Source organism: Salvelinus sp. IW2-2015, linkage group LG4q.1:29, assembly GCF_002910315.2.
Source record: "Salvelinus sp. IW2-2015 linkage group LG4q.1:29, ASM291031v2, whole genome shotgun sequence".
NCBI classification, from domain to species: Eukaryota; Metazoa; Chordata; class Actinopteri; order Salmoniformes; family Salmonidae; genus Salvelinus; species Salvelinus sp. IW2-2015.
In genome coordinates, this window is record NC_036842.1 from 62,902,569 (window position 1) to 62,926,738 (window position 24,170).

Consider the following 24,170-nt stretch of genomic DNA (forward strand, 5'->3'; position numbering starts at 1 on the left):
TGGAGGAGGGCGGCAGAGGGGAGGAGGATAGGAGAAGAGGAGAGCCCAGAGGAGGGGGGGAGGTGCCATATTCCATCACTGTCTGTGAACTGTGTCCACCGTATTCATCCCACCAGAGCAAGAGGGGGATCTAGACAGGGGGCATTGTTCACAACCTCTGGCACACTGGCTATGTGACATCTTACTTTCACACAAACATCACACCATAGCCCTAGGATCAGTTCAGGAAAGGCTTTGCATGATCAGGACCTTGTGAGTGAAGCATCTGTTTACATGGAATACATGGAATAGATTCAGCATAGTACTTCACTCTTCTAGACTGTAGAGGACCGGTATCAGAGCAAATAGTATGAGAGACAAAGTAGTGTCCAACAATATGTGTGCTTGTGTGTCAGAGAAAAGGAGTGTGGGTGTGTGAGAAAAAGGTAGAATCAGGAAGGATAAATCAAAGAGAGTGTTTGTTGAATGTGGACTGACAAGTTTCTCTTAGATGCTAATTGACATTGATGTAAAGTAGTAAAGTAGGTGATTCTTCTCTCAGGTCAGGTCATTTGTCTTCTTTGATCTTCCGGCGCCGAAAAGAGATGGCCGCCTCGCTTCGCGTTCCTTGGAAAATATGCAGTATTTTGTTTTTTTATGTGTTATTTCTTACATCGGTACCCCAGGTAATCTTAGGTTTCATTACATACAGTCGGGAGGAACTACTGAATATACGATTAACGTCAACTCATCATCGTTCCTACCAGTGGCAATATGACTTCCCTGAAACTGATCCAGTGTTTTGCCTTCCACCCAATACAATAGGATCTGTGCCGACCCCCGTAAAAGGGGCAAACGAGCGGTCTCGTGGTCAGGCTTCGGAGAACGGGCACATCGCGCTCCACTTCCCTAGCATACTACTCGCCAATGTCCAGTCTCTTGACAATAAGGTTGATGAAATCCGAGCACGGGTAGCATTCCAGAGAGACATCAGGATTGCAACGTGCTCTGCTTCACGGAAACATGGCTAACTCAAGAGACGCTAACGGAGTCGGTGCAGCCAGCTTTTTTCATGCATCGCGCCGACAGAAACAAACATCTTTCTGGTAAGAAGAGGGGCGGGGGGGTATGCCTTATGATTAACGAGACGTGGTGTGATCATCATAACAACACACAGAACTCAAGTCATTCTGTTCACCTGATCTAGAACTCCTCACAATCAAATGTCGACCGCATTATCTACCAAGGGAATTCTCTTCAATCATAATCACAGCCGTATATATTCCCCCCAAGCAGACACATCGATGGCCCTGAACGAACTTTATCGACTCTTTGTAAACTGGAAACCACACACCCTGAGGCTGCATTCATCGTAGCTGGGGATTTTAACAAGGCTAATCTAAAAACAAAACTCCCTAAATTCTATCAGCATATCGATTGTGCTACCAGGGCTGGGAAAAACCCTAGATCATTGTTATACTAATTTCCGCGACGCATATAAGGCCCTCCCCCGCCCCCCTTTCGGAAAAGCTGACCACGACTCCATTTTGTTGATTCCAGCCTACAAACAGAAACTAAAACAACAAGCTCCCGCGCTCAGTCTGTTCAACGCTGGTCCGACCAATCTGAATCCACGCTTCAAGACTGCTTCGATCACGCGGATTGAATATGTTCCGCATTGCCGTCCAACAACAATATTGACGAATATGCTGATTCGGTGAGCGAGTTCATTAGAAGTGCATTGACGATGTCGTACCCACAGCAACGATTAAAACATTCCCAAACCAGAAACCGGGATTGACGGCAGCATTCGCGTGAAACTGAAAGCGCGAACCACTGCTTTTAACCAGGGCAAGGTGACCGGAAGCATGACCGAATACAAACAGTGTAGCTATTCTCTCCGCAAGGCAATCAAACAGGCTAAGTCCCAGTACAGAGACAAAATCGAGTCACAATTCAACAGCTCAGACACAAGAGGTATGTGGCAGGCTACAGTCAATCACGGATTACAAAAAGAAAACCAGCCCCGTCGCGGACCAGGATGTCTTGCTCCCAGACAGGCGAAACAACTTTTTTTGCCCGCTTTGAGGACAATACAGTGCCACTGACACGGCCCCTACCAAAACCTGCGGGCTCTCCTTCACTGCAGCCGAGGTGAGTAAAACATTTAAACGTGTTAACCCTCGCAAGGCTGCAGGCCCAGACGGCATTCCCAGCCGCGTCCTCAGAGCATGCGCAGACCAGCTGGCTGGTGTGTTTACGGACATATTCAATCAATCCTTATCCCAGTCTGCTGTTCCCACATGCTTCAAGAGGCCACCATTGTTCCTGTTCCAAGAAAGCTAAGTAACTGAGCTAAACGACTACCGCCCCGTAGCACTCACTTCCGTCATCATGAAGTGCTTTGAGAGACTAGTCAAGGACCATATCACCTCCACCCTACCGGACACCCTAGACCCACTCCAATTTGCTTACCGACCCATAGGTCCACAGACGACGCAATCGCAACCACACTGCACACTGCCCTAACCCATCTGGACAAGAGGAAATCCCATGTGAGAATGCTGTTCATCGATTACAGCTCAGCATTTAACACCATAGTACCCTCCAAACTCGTCATCAAGCTCGAGACCCTGGGTCTCGACCCCGCCCTGTGCAACTGGGTCCTGGACTTCCTGACGGGCCGCCCCCAGGTGTGTAGGGTAGGTAACAACATCTCCACCCCGCTGATCCTCAACACTGGGGCCCCACAAGGTGCGTTCTGAGCCCTCTCCTGTACTCCCTGTTCACCCACGACTGCGTGCCATGCACGCCTCCAACTCAATCATCAAGTTTGCGGATGACACTACAGTGGTAGGCTTGATTACCAACAACGACGAGACGGCCTACAGGGAGGAGTAGGGCCCTCGGAGTGTGGTGTCAGGAAAATAACCTCACACTCAACGTCAACAAAACAAAGGAGATGATTGTGGACTTCAGGAAACAGCAGAGGGAGCACCCCCTATCCACATCGACGGGTCAGTAGTGGAGAAGGTGGAAAGTTTTAAGTTCCTCGGTGTACACATCACGGACAAACTGAATTGGTCCACCCACACAGACAGCGTTGTGAAGAAGGCGCAGCAGCGCCTCTTCAACCTCAGGAGGCTGAAGAAATTCGGCTTGTCACCAAAAGCACTCACAAACTTCTACAGATGCACAATCGAGAGCATCCTGTCGGGCTGTATCACCGCCTGGTACGGCAACTGCTCCGCCCACAACCGTAAGGCTCTCCAGAGGGTAGTGAGGTCTGCAGAACGCACCACCGGGGCAAACTACCTGCCCTCCAGGACACCTACACACCCGATGTCACAGGAAGGCCATAAAGATCATCAAGGACAACAACCACCCAAGCCACTGCCTGTTCACCCCGCTATCATCCAGAAGGCGAGGTCAGTACAGGTGCATCAAAGCAGGACCGAGAGACTGAAAAACAGCTTCTATCTCAAGGCCATCAGACTGTTAAACAGCCACCACTAACATTTAGCGGCCGCTGCCAACATACTGACTCAACTCCCGCCACTTTAAAAATGGGAATTGATGGAAATTATGTAAAAATTTACCACTAGCCACTTTAAACAATGCCACTTAATATAATGTTTACATACCCTACATTACCCATCTCATATGTATATACTGTACTCTATATCATCTACTGCATCTTGCCATCTTTATGTAATACATGTACCACTAGCCACTTTAAACTATGCCACTTTATGTTTACATACCCTACAGTACTCATCTCATATGTATATACCGTACTTATACCATCTACTGCATCTTGCCATGCCGTTCTGTACCACCACTCATTCATATATCTTTATGTACATATTCTTTATCCCTTTACACTTGTGTGTGTGTATAAGGTAGTAGTTGTGGAATTGTTAGGTTAGATTACTTGTTGGTTATTACTGCATTGTCGAACTAGAAGCACAAGCATTTCGCTACACTCGCATTAACATCTGCTAACCATGTGTATGTGACTAATAACATTTGATTTGATTTGATTTGATTTAGATAATCTGTTTTTAGTGTCCTTCTCACAAATGTCACGTATTATAACAATGAAAGGCCATAAACCTCCCTATACTCTTAGAAAAAAGAGTCCCAAAAGGGTTCTTCGGCTATCCCAATAGGATAACCATATTTGGTTCCAGGTATAACCCTTTTTGGTTCCAGGTAGAACTATTTTGGGTTCCATGTAGATCCCTCTGTGGAAAGGGTTTTACATCAAATCAAATGTATTTATAAAGCCCTTCTTACATCAGCTGATATCTCAAAGTGCTGTACAGAAACCCAGCCTAAAACCCCAAACAGCAAGCAATGCAGGTGTAGAAGCACGGTGGCTTGGAAAAACTTCCTAGAAAGGCCAGAACCTAGGAAGAAACCTAGAGAGGAACCAGGCTATGAGGAGTGGCCAGTCCTCTTCTGGCTGTGCCGGGTGGAGATTATAACAGAACATGGCCAAGATGTTCAAATGTTCATAGATGACCAGCAGGGTCAGATAATAATACATGGAACCCAATAAGGGTTCTACCTGAAACCAAAAACAGTTCATTAAAGGGTTATTCTATGGGAACAGACAAAGAAGACTTTTAGGTTCTAGATAGCAGCTTTTTTCTAAGAGTGTACACTTTGGGAGAATATTTGGGCATTTGGCTGAAAATAATCTGTTCTGTAAAACAGTAGACCTCTGTAAAAGTTTTCTGACCTGACATTCTGATCATAGGCAGCCTGGAAGCATAGAGAGTCCCAAGAAGCCAATCTAAAGGTGCATTACGATGTCAGAAGATGAAAGGGCTGAGGAGAGAAAGAGAAGGAGAAAGAGAAAAGGGAGAAAGGAAAGAGTAAGGCAGCAGAGAAGAATCCCTCCCTCCGTTCTATCTCAGAACGCCATGCCGCTCCTTCTCTCCCTCTCTTCACAGCTCCCTTTAGAGCATCACAACTCTATTTCTGAAGCCAGGTGCCTCAATCTCTGGATCATAATAGGGAGTAAAAGGGAGTTTATAAACTGGAGTGCACACATCAGATCTGCAGTAATGACATTTTACCAATTGAAGTCGCCGCTGTATTATTTGCATATAGATGACATAATATAATAACTCTCTCCCCTACCTGGAGGAAGAGTAAATATTTTTCTGTCTGCTTTGTCTCATTGTGGTGACAGAGGGAAGCAGCTGCTAATTGAGGAGAGGAAGGAATCTTTATGTGGCGACTGACATTCAATTATGTCTGAGGGATCAGATTAGGTGGCGGACGAGGAATGTTTGAAAACAACATTTTGCGGGCGGTGGCGGACAGGCGGGGCGGTAATTTGAATGGCTGTTTGAGGGCGGGGGTGAATGCTGCTGCTCTGAATGAAATCACTACGCTATGACCCGGGAGTAATTGGATGTCCGAAGTGAAGCGCTGAGAAACGGAGGTAGAGAGAGAGAGAGTGAGAGAGATGCCCAGTTAGCAGAGCATGGTGCTTGCAATGCCAGGATAGTGGGGTCGATTCCCTGGACCACTCATACTTAAAATGCACGCATGACTGTAAGTCACCTTGGATAGAAGCGTCTGCTAAATGGCATATATTATTACATACAGTATATTATTATATTAAAGTTGGAGAGAGAGAGAGAGAGAGAGGGTGAGAGAGAGAGGTGAGGAATTGAGGAAGCAGTAGAGAGAGAGGGAAAAACTGACAGGCAGGCAGATGGAATGGTAGACTTGTGACTCTTGCTAAAGCCAGAGTTCACAACACAGCCTCTCTCATCACCAAGCCAAATAAACCATTTCACAAGCACTGCTTTCTTATCAGCCCAAACACCATGATGAGATCACACTGGCAAGGTCAAAACTAATAAACGGGGTCATTCTCTCGCGCCTCCGATACTCATTATGTTCTGCTGATCAAGCTGAGCGCTATGGATTCCATTCATGTACCTTCATGTACTAACTAGGAGGACCACAGTGACAAATGGAAGGTAAACATCCATTTGTCACATCAAGAACATTGAACAAAGAAGGGGAATACCAGCTACCATGGCCATCGTATCAACATGACTGGTTATAACGAAATAGATACACAGGTACAACAAACCCAGAAAATAATGTTTGTCTGTCCTCCTGTCACTCTTAAATAAATGTCTTGTTATTGTACCATTTTCTTGTTAAGTGTTATTTTGTGTCTGACAGAGATATGAATTTAACAAGTAGCTCTGATAACCCATCTGTTTAAACTCAGACAGATGGATAGACAAATGAACGGATGGACGGACAGACAGAGCCATTGAAGCATTCAGGATAGGTCATGTTCCTGGCTGGGTCACTCTCAGAGGTAACAGGAACAGTGAATGTGGACAGACCTCTGCTCCCCAGACCCCACAAAGGGAGGACATTGATTTGAACGTTGATTTTGGCTCTTTGTAATTCCTCCGTATGGAAGAGGAGGGGCTGCCAGGCATATCGATTGGCTGCCGTTACCAGTGACAGGTCCCAGATTGCCCAGAGAGAATTAGAAATCCACAGTCACCATCATTAACAGTCTGCCCACACCAGTTAGGTCCCAGCCAGACCAGCAGCACCATGGGCCTGTACACCGTAATCTACACCCCATCACTACTTCCTCAATCACATTAGTCTGCCTTTCTGTGTGTGTGCGCGTGTGCGTGTGCGTGTGTGTGTGTGTGCGTGTGCGTGTGTATCTGTATGTATACATGTGCTCGAGCGTGCGTGTGTGTGTCAGTGACACCTGGCAAAGCCATTGCAAAGTAAACTAGATTAAAGACACAGCTTGAAGCATATCAGAGCTGCTCAAATAATCATAGCAGGGTGTTGATGATTCAAACCTACAACAATTACTTTTTATTGGCACATACTAGAAGCAAATATGACTTTCCATTATGTTATTTTCTTTTTGACTCACATTTAATAATATGTGCATTACTACTCACTGCTTTGTGCTAACCTAAAGAGCTTTACACTGCTCTGTGCAACAGAACACAAGCCTCGCTTATGAAAGTGCTGGCATTATAAACCATTGTGGAGTTCCCCAATGGGTTTAAGAGCATAGCAACACACTACACGACACCTGTCTGTCACTCAGAGTGCTATACATCCTCAGAGCAGCAGCAGCATGGGTCAGAGGAGATCCAGAGGAGATAAGTATCAACACATCATTATACACACGACTTCCAGCTGACCTTTCATTGTGCTTCAGCAGGAATCACAGGCTGTAATGAGGGGAGATGAGTGGAGAAGTGGAGGTGTGGAGACAAGTATAGACCAAAAGCCTTCGCTAAATAATGCACACAGCATGTACAATATAATTGAATTGAATAATTTCAAATGATAGAGGAATGTGGGAATGTACACTGAGTGCACAAACATTAGGAACACATTCCTAATATTGAGTTGCACCCCCTTTTTCCTACAGAAAAGCTAAATTAGTCGGGGCATGGACTTGTTCAACAGGGATGCTGGCCCATGTTGACTCCAGTGCTTCCCACAGTTTTGTCAAGTTGGCCGGATGTCCTTTGGTGGTGGACCATTCTTGATACACACAGGAAACTGTTGCGCAGCGTTGCAGTTCTTGACACAGACTGGTGCGCCTGGTACCTACTACCATACTCCATTCAAAGGCACTTAAATATTTTGTCTTGCCCATTCACCCTCTGAATGGCACACATACACAATCCATGTCTTAATTATCTCAAGGCTTAAACATCCTTCTTTAACCTGTCTCCTCCCCTTCATCTACACTGATTGAAGTGGATTTAACAAGTGACATCAATAGGGGATCATAATTCTTCACCTTTTTTCTTCTTTTTTTTTTACATAACAGCAATTGCAGGGACACCACACAGAGAGTTGGTAAACTTCACAGTGCCATGATGACCACACGCCATGAACCTGATTCATCTGAAAAGCTGACTGGTACTGAAGGAGGGGTGTAGGCCAGATAAAGCTTGGGCTGACAGTGCCTCTGTGTGCTGTAGAGTGATGGCCTCCGGGTCCTGGGCAGGTCCAAGGTGAAATTGTCTGTCGGAGGAGAGGAGAGAGGAAGCTCTACTCCGCTGTGCTCCAGGTACTGATGACTGTGGACAGGATGTAGGATAGTCGTGATGAGGGGAGGGGAGGTTGGTCGCTTGACGAGGGGAGGCAGGCCGTGACAGCACAATGGACTGGAAAGTCCATTAATCACAATGCACCACAGCTAGGAGACTGAGACAACAGCTCTAAACACTAACATGAAACATATACACGTAGGCACAAACAAACACACATAAAAACACACACAGAGCCCATTATTCAGGGCTATCAATCTGACAGACAGCTGGTATAACTCACACATTGTGCCTGTCAAATCAACACATCACATCTGCCACTGGAAAGGCCATGAGTAGTACACCGGCTTTTTAAAAATGCAAACATACCTTTACATCCACTGCAGCTTAAAGTGTATTCCTTTCTAAAGAACAAGTGAAAGCATTTGATGTTAACCAATTGATTTTGCCATGATTGAAATGTCTGAGCATGAGAGTGTTGTGTAGTTCTGGCCAGTGTCTGTGAGACTGTGTCCATCAGATTGACTACTGATAGACTACTGCTCTTAGGCTTGCAGAGACAGAGAGATCCGATCTCTAAAGTCTGTCTTTCCTGTCTGATCGGCTGCATACAGTATCTGCTACTTCACAGCCCCTAGGAAAATGGCCCCTTCTGTGTACGATATTAGCTGTCAAAAATATAGTCTGCCATTGATCCAAAAAGTGAGAGGCAGAAGGAAAGGAGAGAGGAGCAGACAAAGTGGAGGGAAAAATAGATACGGAGGACATAGATGTGCATATCAAGACAGAATTTAACGCCTGAGTGAGAGTGGTGGAGGGAAAATCAACTTGATTTCAATGTGACAAAATAGATTTTCCAATTTTCGATGGACTGCTTTGCCTCCCGGGGTACCATGGAATGTCCATCTAAATACACTTACAGCTCAACCTGAATTATGTCCAATGCATTTACAGGGTGGAGGAACAATGTTTTTTATCCAGTAAAAAAAGTAGTTTGGTGTGCCAGATGGAGGGCGTGCGATACATACTTATGAGTATCTGCTGAAGTAGCCGAGGTTTAAAGCTCTCCAGACACCTAGAAGATACAGATGTAGGATCTCTTTTGTTGCTGAGAATTTTCCTGCTCAGCAGGTAATGCAAACTTGTAGTGTATTCGATGTTTAAAAAGGCTTCTAAAGACAATGATTAGTTGATTTTTGGTGTGTTAGCTGGGGCTGGGGCTGGGGAAAAAGTGTGACACTAATCAGGCCACCGAGCACTGAAGTTGCCCATCCCTTGTTTACATAATTGCCATGCTCATTAAACCATTCAGTGACCACTCATGCCCTGTGGATGGGTGCATTGTCATGGTAGCCAAAATAATGGCTTTTTCTACATGACCCTAAGCATGATGGGATGTCAATTACTTAAGCACCTGCTTTCAATATACTTTGTATCCCTCATTTACTAAAGTGTTTCCATCATTTACTAAAGTGTTTCCATAATTTACCAAAGTGTTTCCATCATTTACTAAAGTGTTTCCATCATTTAGCTAAAGTGGTTTCCATCATTTTACTAAAGTGTTTTCCACTCATTTACTAAAGTGTTTCATCACTTACTAAAGTGTTTCCATCATTTACTAAAGTGTTTCCATCATTTACGAAGTGTGTCCATCACTTAACTAAAGTGTTTCCATCACTTACTAAAGTGTTTACATCAACTTACTAAAGTGTCTCCATCATTTACTAAAGTGTTTCCATCATTTACTAAAGTGTTTCCATCATTTCCTGAAGTGTGTCAATCATTTACTAAAGTGTTTCCATCATTTCCTGAAGTGTGTCCATCATTTACTAAAAGTGTTTTCCATAATTTACTAAAGTGTTTCCATCATTTACTGAAGTGTGTCCATCACTTACTAAGTGTTTCCATCACTTACTAAAGTGTTTCCATCATTTACTAAAGTGTTTCCATCATTTTACTGAAGTGTGTCCATCACTTACTAAAGTGTTTCCATCATTTACTAAAGTGTTTCCATCACTTACTAAGTGTCTCCATTATTTACTAAAGTGTTTCCATCATTTACTAAAGTGTCTCCATCATTTCCTAAGTGTTCCATCATTACTAAAGTGTTTCATCATTTACTAAAGTGTTTTCCATCACTTACTAAAGTGTTCCATTATTACTAAAGTGTTTCCATATTTACCTAGTGTCTCCATCATTTACTAAAGTGTTTCCATCACTTACTAAAGTGTCTCCATCATTTACTAAAGTGTTTCCATCATTTACTCAACTGTTTCCATTATTTTGGTAGTTACCTGTATATGTGATTTTGTCTATTTTGTCTGTAACACAGACACAGGTATGAACTATAAACACGCAATAAAGGGGTGATCACATTCAATACAACCCACTAATCATGCAATTTCTAACTCAACAGAAATCAATAGCATCCTTCATGAGCACACAGACCAGGCGCTCAATGTTTGAATTACACACAGTACTAACACATTTATCAATTAATCATCTATGAGAGTTATAGCTCAGAGATCCACTCATTGCCATTTGATAGTGATTTCCCTGTTCCAGCTGAGAGGTTTCTGTTGGACTTGTTGGACACAGCCGATGCTGGTGGATAAGTGTGTATCACCTCAATTAAACCAAGCTCTAAGTGTCTGACAACAGCTAATATTCCTCTTCCACGAGCACAGTGAATCGATGTTCTGGCATTCGTCACCCCGCTGAAAAAGCAATCATGCCGTTGTCTCGCTCCGGTTAAGGAATGGGGCGATGCTGCCTCCGCTTGCTCATTAGAATGCACCACAGAAATCCACCCTCCGCCTTCCCTCACCCCCCTCATCTCTCCCGCCTCCTTCATTCGCCTATCTACAGTCTCTTTACTGACAATAACAACAGTGATTTAAAACATCATGGTAGTGAGGCAGTGAGGCAGTGAGACAGCAGCAATGTTTTGAGGCCCCATTAGATCAGTCTGGAGAGGCTCCCAGCCCAGCCCGGCACACTCACCTCTCTGTCCAGCAGCGTGGGGGAGATCACAGTGACAATGTTGCCGCTCTCTGGGTTGATGTAGAACATGTTGGGCGAGGGTTTATCGGGCGACTGCCTCACGATGTTGTAACGTAGCACCGCGTTCTGCAACCTGGGGTCATCAGCATCCTCTGCTGTCATCGTCATCACCACAGTTCCTATGGAAACAGACACAAGTTCGTAAGAAGTTTACAGCACTATCTTGAGCACAACCTACAGATGTAGGATCTTAATTTGAGCCAGTTTTCTACAGCAGGAAAATTATATTGCAGCAACAGGAAATGTGAATTATTATGTGGATTATATTTAATGGACATTTTTGAAGGGATTGATTTTTCATGAGGGAAAATCAAGTCTGAAATTTAAAAGTGTAAATTACAAACTTCAGAAGCCTTTTTAAACCTCAGATATAATACATGTTCAAACTTTACTGCGTTGCAGGAAAGTTCTCCTGCAACAGGGTGATCAAATTAAGATCCTACATCTGTATAATAAGCATTCCAGACTGATAAAGTCAGTCACTTTGTCAATCACATGAAAGTGCATTGAGTTACCAAATCACAAGTATGATGAAAATATGAGCCTGTTCAATGCTGATCTAACAACAAGGACTGAGACAAAGGCTAAGAATAATGACAGGCATTAGTCAGAATCTCACTCTGCAACTCACATCCTCTACTAATGCATTTTCTCCCTAATGCTGGTCAGAACAATACACCACATGTGATTTGGTAATGGAACAGGAACGGAGAGCCACCCCTGCAGTCTAAGCTGAAATCCCAGTCAATCCTTGACATCTTCAACTTTCCATCGTCATGTCTCGCCTCAGTGATGAGCCTCACACTTCCACTCTAAAGGCAAGAGAATTTGTTAGCCGCTGGTACGGCTATCTCTCCCCCACTTCGTATTCTCTCACTACACACATCTCATATGAAAACAGCAAGACATCTCTGTGGAGCCTGGAAATTTAGTTTGGACCAGTCAAAGTACCAATAAAAAAACACAAGCCTCTTTTCAGTCTCTTCGGCACGGCTGTTTAGGTTTAGCCGTCATTCTTATCAGCTTATTACTATAACACTACCTCTTCTATTACTTGTTATTTTAGATTTGACTCTTTATTAATGATTATTGTACTGCAATGTTGAGAGCGCTAGCATACAATAATTTCACTACACTTTTGCACTGCTTTAAACTGTGTTTGTGACAAATAACATTTGATTTGATTTGACTCTTCACCTTAACGTTTGATGATTCTTTGCTATGGAGTATTAGTCGGTAACTCAGTCAAATTAGCAACAAATTAGCCAAAAGTGCAAAAACTGCATCATAGTGCATCAAGTATGCTAAATAGTTGCTTTAGTGTAAATGGACATAAGGTCAGTAGTATGTATGTCACGGCTCTTGTCGTAATGAGGATCGAACCAAAGCGCAGCGTGGTAAGTGTTCATGATTTTTATTTGATCACAAAACACTCGAACAAAATAAACATGAGGGAAAACCGAAACAGTTCTGTAAGGAGAATAAACTATACAGAAAACAACTACCCACAAAACACAGGTGTGAAAAGGCTGCCTAAGTATGATTCCCAATCAGAGACAACGATAGACAGCTGTCCCTGATTGAGAACCATACACGGCCAAAACATAGAAACAGAAAACATAGAAATAAAGAAACTAGAATGCCAATCCTAGTCACACCCTGGCCTAACCAAAATAGAGAATAAAAGCCTCTCTATGGCCAGGGCGTGACATTGTAATGGAGGGCTGAGAGGCAGAGAGGAATGGATTTGATACCCTGGCAGGTGTTCGAACTGTAAGGTGAACCATTTGTAGTGGGTAAAGCAGTAATCCTTCTACAGGCTAATTACAGTGTGTCACAGATCTCTCAGCAGACAGACAGATAGACAGACAGACAGAGACAGACAATCTCTTTACCATTCCACACACACACATTCAGTAACTGGCTAACAGACACCCCACATCCACATACGCCACAGAGCTAAATTCAGTGAGTAACTCACTCAAACATACATTCAAAACACACAAGCTGTCATCCACTGAACTTGTGACCATGGCTGACATATCCCTCCAGAATAATTAGTGTCTCTGTTTTAATTATAGGATCTGTCAGTTGGGACAGACAGAGTAGAGTACTGATGGGGGGGTGCTCCGGCACAGTAATTTCACAGACCATCACACTACACAGTCCCTGGCTGATGCAGCCATCTCTACTGACTTGGCTAGAGAGGCCCATGGGTTACACAGCTCCCCATGCATGGGTTATTCTATCTATCCACTGCTATTTCCAGTGGACCAGGATTATGCACAGTCTTCCCTATACTGTACATGTTACTTGACTAGAAGCTCTAAAGTTGTGCACCAGACCAAGCCATGATTGCCAATACTGATAGAGAGTGAGTTGAAATGTTAAAGATCACTTCTACAATGCGGAGTTAATCAAGATACTGAGTGTTTTTTGAATATACATATGCAAATGACACATATACATCATACTTCTAATCATTAATCGTGACTCTCTAAACAAAGATGAACATGTAAGCTGGAAACATTGTTTCTGTGCTTTCACCTTCTGCGTGTAGTGATGAAGATAGAGATAACTCAGGAAGTGAATCTGATAATACATGCACCTGTTAGGAAACTGTGAGAACTGTTAAGGCGTCCGCATGATCATCATTTGCTATTGTAAAAACAAACTTATTATGGCATTACATCACCTGCCATCACATGGTTGGACAGTTACTTATCCAAAAGAACTCAGAGAGTATATGTATTATATGTAGTGAGATAACCAATGGGCTCATCACTCATTTGAAAAAAACATACACTAAAAACTTGGAAGTCAATTAATCCGCCATCATTGGCACAATGAAAAAATCAAATTATATATTATTGGAATTTTTAAATAGCATGAGTGACTGAGAAAAACAAATTGGTAAAAAAATGGCAAACAATAATGCAGGCACTAGGGATGGGGGTGTGAGCAGGCGGGTCTAGGCAGATGAGATGTAGTCATTGTTTGTACATGTCTGTAAGTATAAAGAAACTTTATACTTACATACTGGTCGTATGTACACGTTTTTGGGGGGAATTTAAAAATATGTATTTTTAAGAAACATTTCTGTGTTGAAAATGCCTAACCACTTGTTTAATCTAATCTAAACTTTTCAGGACCCTGTCGTTCAAAGATCATTCGTAAAAATCCAAATAACTTGTAAAGGGTTTAAACACTGTTTCCCATGCTTGTTCAATGAACCATAAACAATTAATGAACATGCACCTGTGGAATGGTCGTTAATTGTTAATTATTGCAACTAATTACAGTGCAATATTTATTTTTTATCCAAGATGGTGAGACTATTTCTTTGTTTTCAAGCAGTTTGGAGGTTTGCAATGAGAGAATCCTGAGCCACAGAAATGTTTGGTTGTGTTGCTAGTTTATTTGAATGGCAGTATACTGTACATGCTGAGGGAGGATGAGAATGAACCACTACAAGATCAGATAACAAAAGGGACAGTGAAGATATCCTTGGTTATGGTCATAAAGCAGCAGCAGGCAGCTGATTGCTTCTTCAGTAGAAGTGTGTGTCTCTACAGTGGAATATTCAGTCTCCATTTTTCCCCCACTTCCGATAGGTAGTGCACAATGGACTAAAGCATTAACGATAGAAGGAGGTATGTTTAATATTTGTTGTGGCTGTGTATTCTTTTGCGCTCTGCTTATGGAAGCATGGGCTAAGGAATGGAAAAATCTTGGCAGTAAATTGCCAAATCCCCCTGCTGGGGGTATTCGGCAGAGAGATCCAACACAAAAATATATGGTACCAGTACTATAAGTGTTCTTTCTGAATAGCAGCAACAGCAACAACGTGGAAGAAGGTAAAGTGTATCTGCTTTCTGCATTGACTAAGCTCATTCAGAACCAGCCTATTCAGTTAGTTCACCCTCCCTCCCTCTCTCTCCTCATTTCCCATTGAGCTATTTGTGTTTTTACAGTGGATTGCACAGTGAGATGGAACAGTCAATAGGCATTTCAACGTCATAGCCTTAGCCGGTGGTAACTTGTGGAATTGACACCAGCTGGAACGCGATGTACTGTTTAATGAAACTAATAATAAACTCACCAAAAGAAGAAACGTCCTCTCACTGTCAACTGCGTTTATTTTCAGCAAACGTAACATGTGTAAATATTTGTAAGAACATAACAAGATTTAACAACTGAGACATATACTGAACAAGTTCCACAGACATGTGACTAACAGAAATGGAATAATGTGTCCCTGAACATAGGGTGGGTCAAAATCAAAAGTAACAGTAAGTATCTGGTGTGGCCACCAGCTGCATTAAGTACTTCAGTGCATCTCCTCCTCATGAACTGCACCAGATTTGCCAGTTCTTGCTGTGAGATGTTACCCCACTCTTCCACCAAGGCACCTGCAAGTTCTCTGACATTTCTTGGGTGAATGGCCCTAGCCCTCACCCTCTGATCCAACATGTCTCAGACCTGCTCAATGGGATTGAGATCCGGGCTCTTCGCGGGCCATGGCAGAACACTGACAGGAATGTCTTGCTGGAAATCATGCACAGAACGAGCAGTACGGCTGGTGGCATTGTCATGCTGGAGGGTTATGTCAGGATGAGCCTGCAGGAAGGGTACCACATGAGGGAGGAGGATGTCTTCCCTGTAACGCACAGCGTTGAGATTGCCTGCAATCACAACAAGCTCAGTCCGATGATGCTGTGACACATCGCCCCAGACCATGACGGACCCTCCACCTCCAAATCAATCCCGCTCCAGAGTACAGGCCTCGGTGTGACGCTCATTCCTTCGACGATAAATGCAAATCCGACCATCACCCCTGGTGAGACAAAACCGAGACTCATCAGTGAAGAGCACTTTTTGCCAGTCCTGTCTGGTCCAGCAACGGTGGGTTTGTGCCCATAGGCGACGTTGTTGCCGGTGATGTCTGGTGAGGACCTGCCTTACAGCAGGCCTACAAGCCCTCAGTCCAGCCCCTCTCAGCCTGTTGCGGACAGTCTGAGCGCTGATGGAGGGATTGTGCGTTCCTGGTGTAACTCGGGCAGTTGATGTTGCCATCCTGTACCTGTCCCGCAGGTGTGATGTTCAGATGTACCGATCCTGTGCAGGTGTTACTTGTGGTCTGCCACTGCGAGGATGATCAGCTGTTCGTCCTGTCTCTCTTTGGCGCTCGCTGTCTTAGGCGTCTCACAGTATGTACATTGCAATTTATTGCCCTGGCCAGATCTGCAGTCCTCATGCCTCCTTGCAGCATGCCTAAGGCACGTTCACGCAGATGAGCAGGGACCCTGGGCATCTTTCTTTTGGTGTTTTTCAGAGTCAGTAGAAAGGTCTGTTTAGTGTCCTAAGTTTTCATAACTGTGACCTTAATTGCCTACCGTCTGTAAGCTGTTAATGTCTTAACCAATTAGGCACAACAATCAAAACGTAATCTGTTAAACTGTGATGGTCAATCTGTGGAGAATTAGAGGCCCTTCTCCAAGTACCAAAAACCACAAAGTCTACAACTGTTAAACAATTTTTTTTCCCATTGATTCATTTACAGCACTTGGGTTAGTGGAAATAATTGACATGCTACGGAAGCAGCAGTAGCATAAGTAGGAGTCTATGAGCTCCAGACCAGATTGCTATGCTGAAACACAATGGGATTTAACAACTACTGAGCTGACAGTGAGGGGAATTGACTCAAATAGTTCCTCCTCAACTTCTCACCGCTCATCACATCCCAATTGTCTTTAAAGGTCTAGACTACTCACTCCAGAACACAGGGGTTGGCAGATAAAGAATGTAAATTATTGATCTATGGAATATATGTATTTTTCATGTATTTTTTTACCAGACAAGAGAATCATCAGAATTCATCAGCCTGATGGTGCATTTTAGTAAAAAGGGAACATGGAATGCTAGGTATGGAGTTATCTGACTGAAGAATGCCATTGAGATTGATGTCATAATGGAACATAACATTGACCGATGGTGGGAGAAACTATGAAAAAAGGTCTGTGGAATTCAAAAAATTACTTTTTAGAGCTGATATGAAACACACAAACAAAATGTCTGCTGGAATCTGCTGCTATCTCTGCTTCAGTTACAATACAGCAGCATGCCACAAATCCCACAGCAATAAACAGCAAATAAACTCCACTGTATCATTCTGATAACATCTGCCCAGGTGACATGATCCCTGGCTGTGATGGCATGTTCAGTGGAGTGAACCATGTCCTCTTCTGGCTGCACACAGGACCACAAACCCAACCCAACCTGGCACCCCAGAGCCAAGCTCAATCAGCACACATAAGCACACATAAACACACTTCCTGTCAAAACATTACACCTTCTGGTGGGCCAGCAAATGGCACTTACCAATATCAATACACTGGTGAAAGGTGGAGGTAGAAGTGAGAGAATAGAGGAAGAAATACAACATGAGAGGGTAGTTGCTTCAGTGTTTGTCCCTCTACTGCATCTCAAAGTACCTTGGAGCCTGCTGGTGCCCAGACCAAGAGGATTCTTTCACAGCAACAGTAAAATGGATCCCGACCCCTTCAAACCAGCAACGAGCCAAAAGCCTCTCTTTTTATCAAAGGAAATATCCACTAAGATATTGTTTCCTCTATAAAAACCTACTCCACCTCAGGTCCATTGGCATATTCATGGACATCGTGTGATGTTATGAATGAGGCAGCTTTTAAATGATTTGCTCTGAGAGCTGTGAGAGGCAGAGAGAGCTGCTCTTTTTTATTCCTATCCAGAACATTTATGAAATAAATAATGAATGGGTAAATAGCTAGCTATAAACAGTTGAAAGTAAATTATGTTAGATCATTAAATGAAATGTAATTCCTTCCATTGTCAAACAAAGTAATCATATTATTTTCAATTATTAGAATAAATACATTTAAGGTTACAGTGATAAAAAAAGTGTATTTTTTTGTGAGAGAGACATTTCAATGAACTGTTGTATGTGGATAAATAGGCTGCATTATTGTTATCAGAAATCTCCTCCAGACACAGTCTTCATTACAATCAGCTCAGTGTGTATCCATCAATCACTTCAAGTCTGCTGGGAATAGCTGCTTACAGATATCATATTCTGTGGAGCGCTGACTAAAGCTGTCACTGGTATTTCTAGTTCAGAACACAATATATTTTATTTGTATTTTAGCACTTTGATTACAGTCCAACTTTCTCTGGTTTACGGCAGGTATCCTGGCTGGTAAGAGCTGTCACGTTCTGACCATAGTTCTTTTGTGTTTTCTTTGTTTTAGTGTTGGTCAGGACGTGAGCTGGGTGGGCATTCTATGTTGTGTGTCTAGTTTGTCCGTTTCTATGTATGACCTGATATGGTTCTCAATCAGAGGCAGGTGTTAGTCATTGTCTCTGATTGGGAACCATATTTAGGTAGCTTGTTTTGTGTTGGGGTTTGTGGGTGGTTGTCTTCTGTCTTTGTGTTCATTGCACCAGATAGGACTGTTCCGGTTTTGCCACATTTGTTATTTTGTATTGTGTTCATGTTCAGTTGTTTATTATTAAAATATGGACACTAACTGCGCTGCGTATTGGTCCGATCCCTGCTACACCTCTTCCTCTTCAGACGAAGAGGAGGAAGGCTGCCGTTACAAGAGCGTTGGGCCAGTTATCGAAAGATTGCCGGATCGAATCCCTGAGCTGACAAGGTAAAAATCTGTCGTTCTGCCCCTGAGCAAGGCAGTTAACCCACTGTTCCCCGGGCGCTAAAGATGTGGATGTCGATTAAGGCAGCCCTCCGCACCTCTCTGATTCTGAGGGGTTGGGTTAAATGCGGAAGACACATCTCAGTTGAATGCATTCATTTGTACAACTGACTACGGGTCCCCCTTTCCCTGTATCCTCCTTTACACTGCTTATAAACCCACTGACCCCCTCTCTTGCACTGGTCTACGCACATTCATACTACACTGCCACTCCAACACACACACTACATATGCTCAGACACACATGCGTATGTAACAGTATAACTTTAGTACGTCCCCTCGCCCCGACACGGGCGCGAACCAGGGACCCTCTGCACACATCAACAACAGTCACCCACGAAGCGTCGTTACCCATCGCTCCACAAAAGCCGCGGCTCTTGCAGAGCAAGGTGCAACACTACTTCTAGGTTTCAGAGCAAGTGACGTAACTGATTGAAACGCTAGTAGCGCGTACCCGCTAACTAGCTAGCCATTTCACATCCGTTACACTCACCCCCCTTTCAACCTCCTCCTTTTCCGCAGCAACCAGTGATCCGGGTCAACAGCATCAATGTAACAGTATAACTTTGAACCGTCCCCTCGCCCATACCCGGGCGCGAACCAGGGACCTTCTGCACACATCAACGGTCGCCCACGAAGCATCGTTACCCATCACTCCACAAAGGCCGCGGCTCTTGCAGAGCAAGGTGCAACACTACTTCTAGGTTTCAGAGCAAGTGACGTAACTGATTGAAACGCTAGTAGCGCGTACCCGCTAACTAGCTAGCCATTTTGGTTCCGTTACACGTATTGACGCCACACACACACACACACACACACACACACTGTGTGAGAAGTCAGGCGCAGGAGAGCGAAAACTGATTTACAACGGTGTCGTTAAATATCCATAAACCACCGTCAACAGAACAATACAATAAATGGGTCAAACAAAACCCGGTAAATACCAGCATACCGTGTATAAGCACTACAAGAAACAATTACCGACAAGGACATGAAGGGGAACAGAGGGTTAAATACACAACATGTAATTGATGGAATTGGAAGCAGGTGTGATGGAAGACAAGACAAAATGGAACCAATGGAAAATGAAAAGAGGATCAGCGATGGATAGAAGGTCGGTGACTTCGACCGCCGAACGCCGCCCGAACAAGGAGAGGGACCTACTTCGGCGGAAGTCGTGACAGTACCCCCCCCCTCGACACCGGCCTCGGGGACGTCCCGGAGGGCGAGGCGCAGGGCGATCCGGGCGAAGACGGTGGAACTCCTGCAGCATTGAAAGGTCCAACATGTCCTAGACCGGAACCCAGCACCTCTCCTCCGGACACAGGGCACCACCCACTCCTCCGGCTGGTCCTGGCAATAGGACCGCAGAAACCTACCCACATCCTGGTTCACTCTCTCCACCTTCCCATTACTCTGGGGGTGAAACCCTGAAGTAAGGCTGATTGAGACCCCAGACGTTCCATGAACGCCTTCCAGACCCTAGACGTGAACTGGGGACCCCGATCAGACACTATATCCTCAGGCACCACGTAGTTCTGGAAGACGTGTGTAAACAAGGCCTCCACAGTCTGTAGGGCGGTAGGGAGACCGGGCAGAGGGAGGAGGCGACAGGACATAGAGAAACGATCCACAACGACCAGGATTGCGGTGTTACCCTGTGAGGGTGGAAGATCAGTCAGAAAATCCACCGACAGATGCAACCAAGGCTGCTGTGGAATGGGTAAGGGGTGTAGCTTACCTCTGGGCAGGTGCCTAGGAGCCTAACACTGTGCGCACACCGAGCAGGAGGAAACATAAACCCTCACGTCCTTAGCCAAGGTAGGCCACCAGTACCTCCCGCTCAAACAGCGCACTGTCCGACCGATCCCAGGATGACCAGAGGAGGGTGACGTGTGGGCCCAATAGATCAACCGGTCACGAACAGCAGACGGGACGTACAGACGCCCAGCGGGACACTGGACGGGAGCAGGCTCTGCACGTAACGCCTACTCAATGTCCGTGTCCAGCTCCCACACTACCGGCGCCACCAGGCAGGAGGCGGGGAGTATGGGAGTGGGATCCATGGGCCGCTCCTCTGTGTCATACAGCCGGGACAATGCATCTGCCTTCACGTTCTGGGAGCCTGGTCTGTAGGAAAGGGTAAACACAAAACGGGTGAAAAACATGGCCCACCTTGCCTGGCGAGGGTTCAGTCTCCTCGCTGCCCYGATGTACTCCAGATTGCGGRGGTCAGTCCAGATGAGAAAAGGGTGTRTAGCCCCCTCAAGCCAATGTCTCCARGCKTTCAAGGCCTTGACGACAGCCAACAGCTCCCGGTCCCCCATGTCATAGTTTCGCTCCGCCGGGCTGAGCTTCTTCGAGAAGAAGGCACAGGGGCGGAGCTGCGGTGGCATACCCGAGCGCTGAGAGAGCACAGCTCCTATCCCAGCCTCGGACGCGTCCACCTCCACTATGAACGCCAAAGAGGGATCCGGATGGGCCAGCACGGGAGCCGAGGTAAACAAGCCCTGTCCGCCTCAGCTGACCACTGCAGTCGCACCGGTCCCCCCTTCAGCAGTGAGGTAATGGTAGCCGCTACCTGACCAAAACCCTGCATTGTTGGGAAAGGGCTTGTAACTAAGCATTTCACTGTAAAGTCTACACCTGTTGTATTCGGTGCATGTGACAAATAAAATGTGATTTTATATTCTGAAGTGCGTGTAGTTTTCCATGCCTGTCAGATACTAACCCTGGTCAGTTTTAAGCAGCTCTCATGGTTTAGTCACTTCCCCACACCTCATACTCATCTGTGTCTGATGTAATCCATCCTACAGCTCTCAAACCCTCTAACTGACAGATAGACAGACTGCCAGACAAACAGACAATGGGCCAACAACTAACACTGGCAGCCTACTGCTGCAAAACCTCACATAGGCTATCACACCCCAAAACAGCCACAGAGGCTGCCCCCGAGAAACCACTGGGCAGTGATATGCCTACAGTGTTACAGAGTCTTCATGGGTTGAGTATTGGGAGGTCCACCATCATTCAATACCCGCTTTTAGATAACAACTGACAGAGCTTATTCTGGATTTTAGTAATGCAGCATGGAGTAAAAAAGCCACTATTGCCAAATTCCGTCAGTGGCTGTGAAATTAATTAGGCAGATGTGCTTATAAACTGTAGTATATCATCCCCTTTTTATGCAAAAAGCACTAAACCCCAAAACACCATGGTTATTTACATACACTGCCATCAATCATATCAGATGTTCTACCAGCTCCCTCTTTTTGGCGACATTAATATCTTTGTTTGACCAGTCACTTGCCTTATTCTACACTTTGTTGTGTTACAGCCTGATTTTCTTGTCCCCCATCTACACACGATACCCTATAACGACAAAGTGAAAACATGTTTTTAGAAATGTTTGCAAATGTAATGAAAATGAACTACAGAATGATCTCATTTACATACGGAAGTATTCACACCCATGTCAATACATGTTAGAATCACCGTTGGCAGCGATTACAGCTGTGAGTCTTTCTGGGTAAGTCTCTAAGAGCTTTGCACACCTAGATTGTACAATATTTGCATATTATTCTTTAAAAAATTCTTCAAGCTCTGTCGAGTTGGTTGTGGATCATTGCTAGACAGCCATTTTCAAGTCTTGCCATATATTTTCAAGACGATTTAAGTCAAAACTGTAACTAGACCACACCAGAAACATTCAATGTCGTCTAGGTAAGGAAATCCAGTGAATATTTGGCCTTGTGTTTTAGGTTATTGTCGTGCTAAAAGGTGAATTTGTCTCCAGGTGTCTGTTGGAGAACAGACTGAACCAGGTTTTCCTCTAGGACTTTGACAGTGCTTATTTCTATTTTGTTTATTTTTTATTCTTAACAAAAACCTAGTCCTTGCCAATGACAAGCATACCCATAACATGATCAAGTTTATTTTATATAGCCCTTCGTACATCAGCTAATATCTCGAAGTGCTGTACAGAAACCCAGCCTAAAACCCCAAACAGCAAGCAATGCAGGTGTAGAAGCACGGTGATGCAGCCACCCCCATGTCTGAGGAAAGACTGGATCCGTCACTGAAGATGCTTTTAACTCAGACTTAACCAACAGCTATGGCAACTCTGAACACCTCTATCCCCTGGCTCAAAAGAGAGAGCCACAGCAACCCCACAAAACAATCAAATGATTGAAATGAAATGACAGGTATCGAATCAGATTGTATGTGTTCTGATCCCTGGCATCTGCTCTGTTCTATTCCCTCTGTTTGGGAGCTTTGATTAGGAATGGGCAGGTAACGAAAGCCTGGACCAAAGACTAAACCCTCCCAGTGATTTACATCTCACCTCTCTTTCCTCATACACAATCACACACCAGTCTGCCTGTCTGTCTTTCTGTCCTCCTCCTATGAGCTACAGCTTCTGCTCCTGGCTGCTACTCTATATCATGCACGGAAGGGGACACATACATTCTAACACAGATAGAGCCACAGCCACACACAGGTACACACACACACACAAGTGATTATTAGGATAAAATTACATCACATCAGACTGGGGGAGGGGGGCAATCAGGGCCCATTACTTCTCCCAGTCCTCCCCTCTCTCTCTGTAGCTCTCCTGAATGGCTTTCAATGTCAGAGTTGCTCTGTGCATATCTCGGCTGATTGCCTATGCCCCCTCCCAGTCTTACTGTACAGTACAGAGCCCATACTGAAGCCACATCTCAAGGCCCTGGGCTGAGAGACACTGCACGGAGGATAATATCCAGGTGTGCTGCCTCTCAGGGCCCTCTCCAGGCAGGCAGGTAGGGCAAGAGTTACAACATAGAGCTAGAGGAAATGAGAGAGAAAGATGGAGAGAGACAGACAGAGAGAGAGGATTGAGACTGACTCCTCACCTCACCAGAGACTCAGACGATGCATCAAGCAGTGGAATGAATGTCTTCAATTTGCATCTGCCATTTAGATTGACACAGATGTAACTCTACAGCAATCAACAACCTTAAATAATTAGATTTATTAACATTGATGGAGAAAAAGATGGGAAACTATGGTAGACCCTTTCATAATTATACAAAATGTATTTATTCATGCCATAAGACATGTTTTAATGTATTGATGTTTTAATGACCTGCATCATCAGACAACAGATTAGATCTGAAGGCCCTCCGCACCGTCTTTCATGAGAGGTTATCTCTCTCTGTGTCTGTGTCTGTCTCTCTCCCTCTCTCCCTCCATCCCTACCTGTGTTGTTGTGACTGGTTTGAATCAGAACAGACTACTTTCAAAG

The 24,170-nt window shown here is 44.6% G+C and overlaps 1 protein-coding gene across 1 annotated transcript in view; it reads right to left on the reverse strand.

Moving 5' to 3' along the window:
* cdh13 (cadherin 13, H-cadherin (heart)) overlaps window positions 1–24,170 on the reverse strand; it is a 526,099-nt gene that overhangs the window by 162,837 nt on the left and 339,092 nt on the right. Inside the window, exon 7 of the mRNA XM_023985362.1 lies at window positions 11,070–11,248. Coding sequence (XP_023841130.1) covers window positions 11,070–11,248 — 179 coding nt within the window. The remainder of the gene's footprint in view (window positions 1–11,069; window positions 11,249–24,170) is intronic.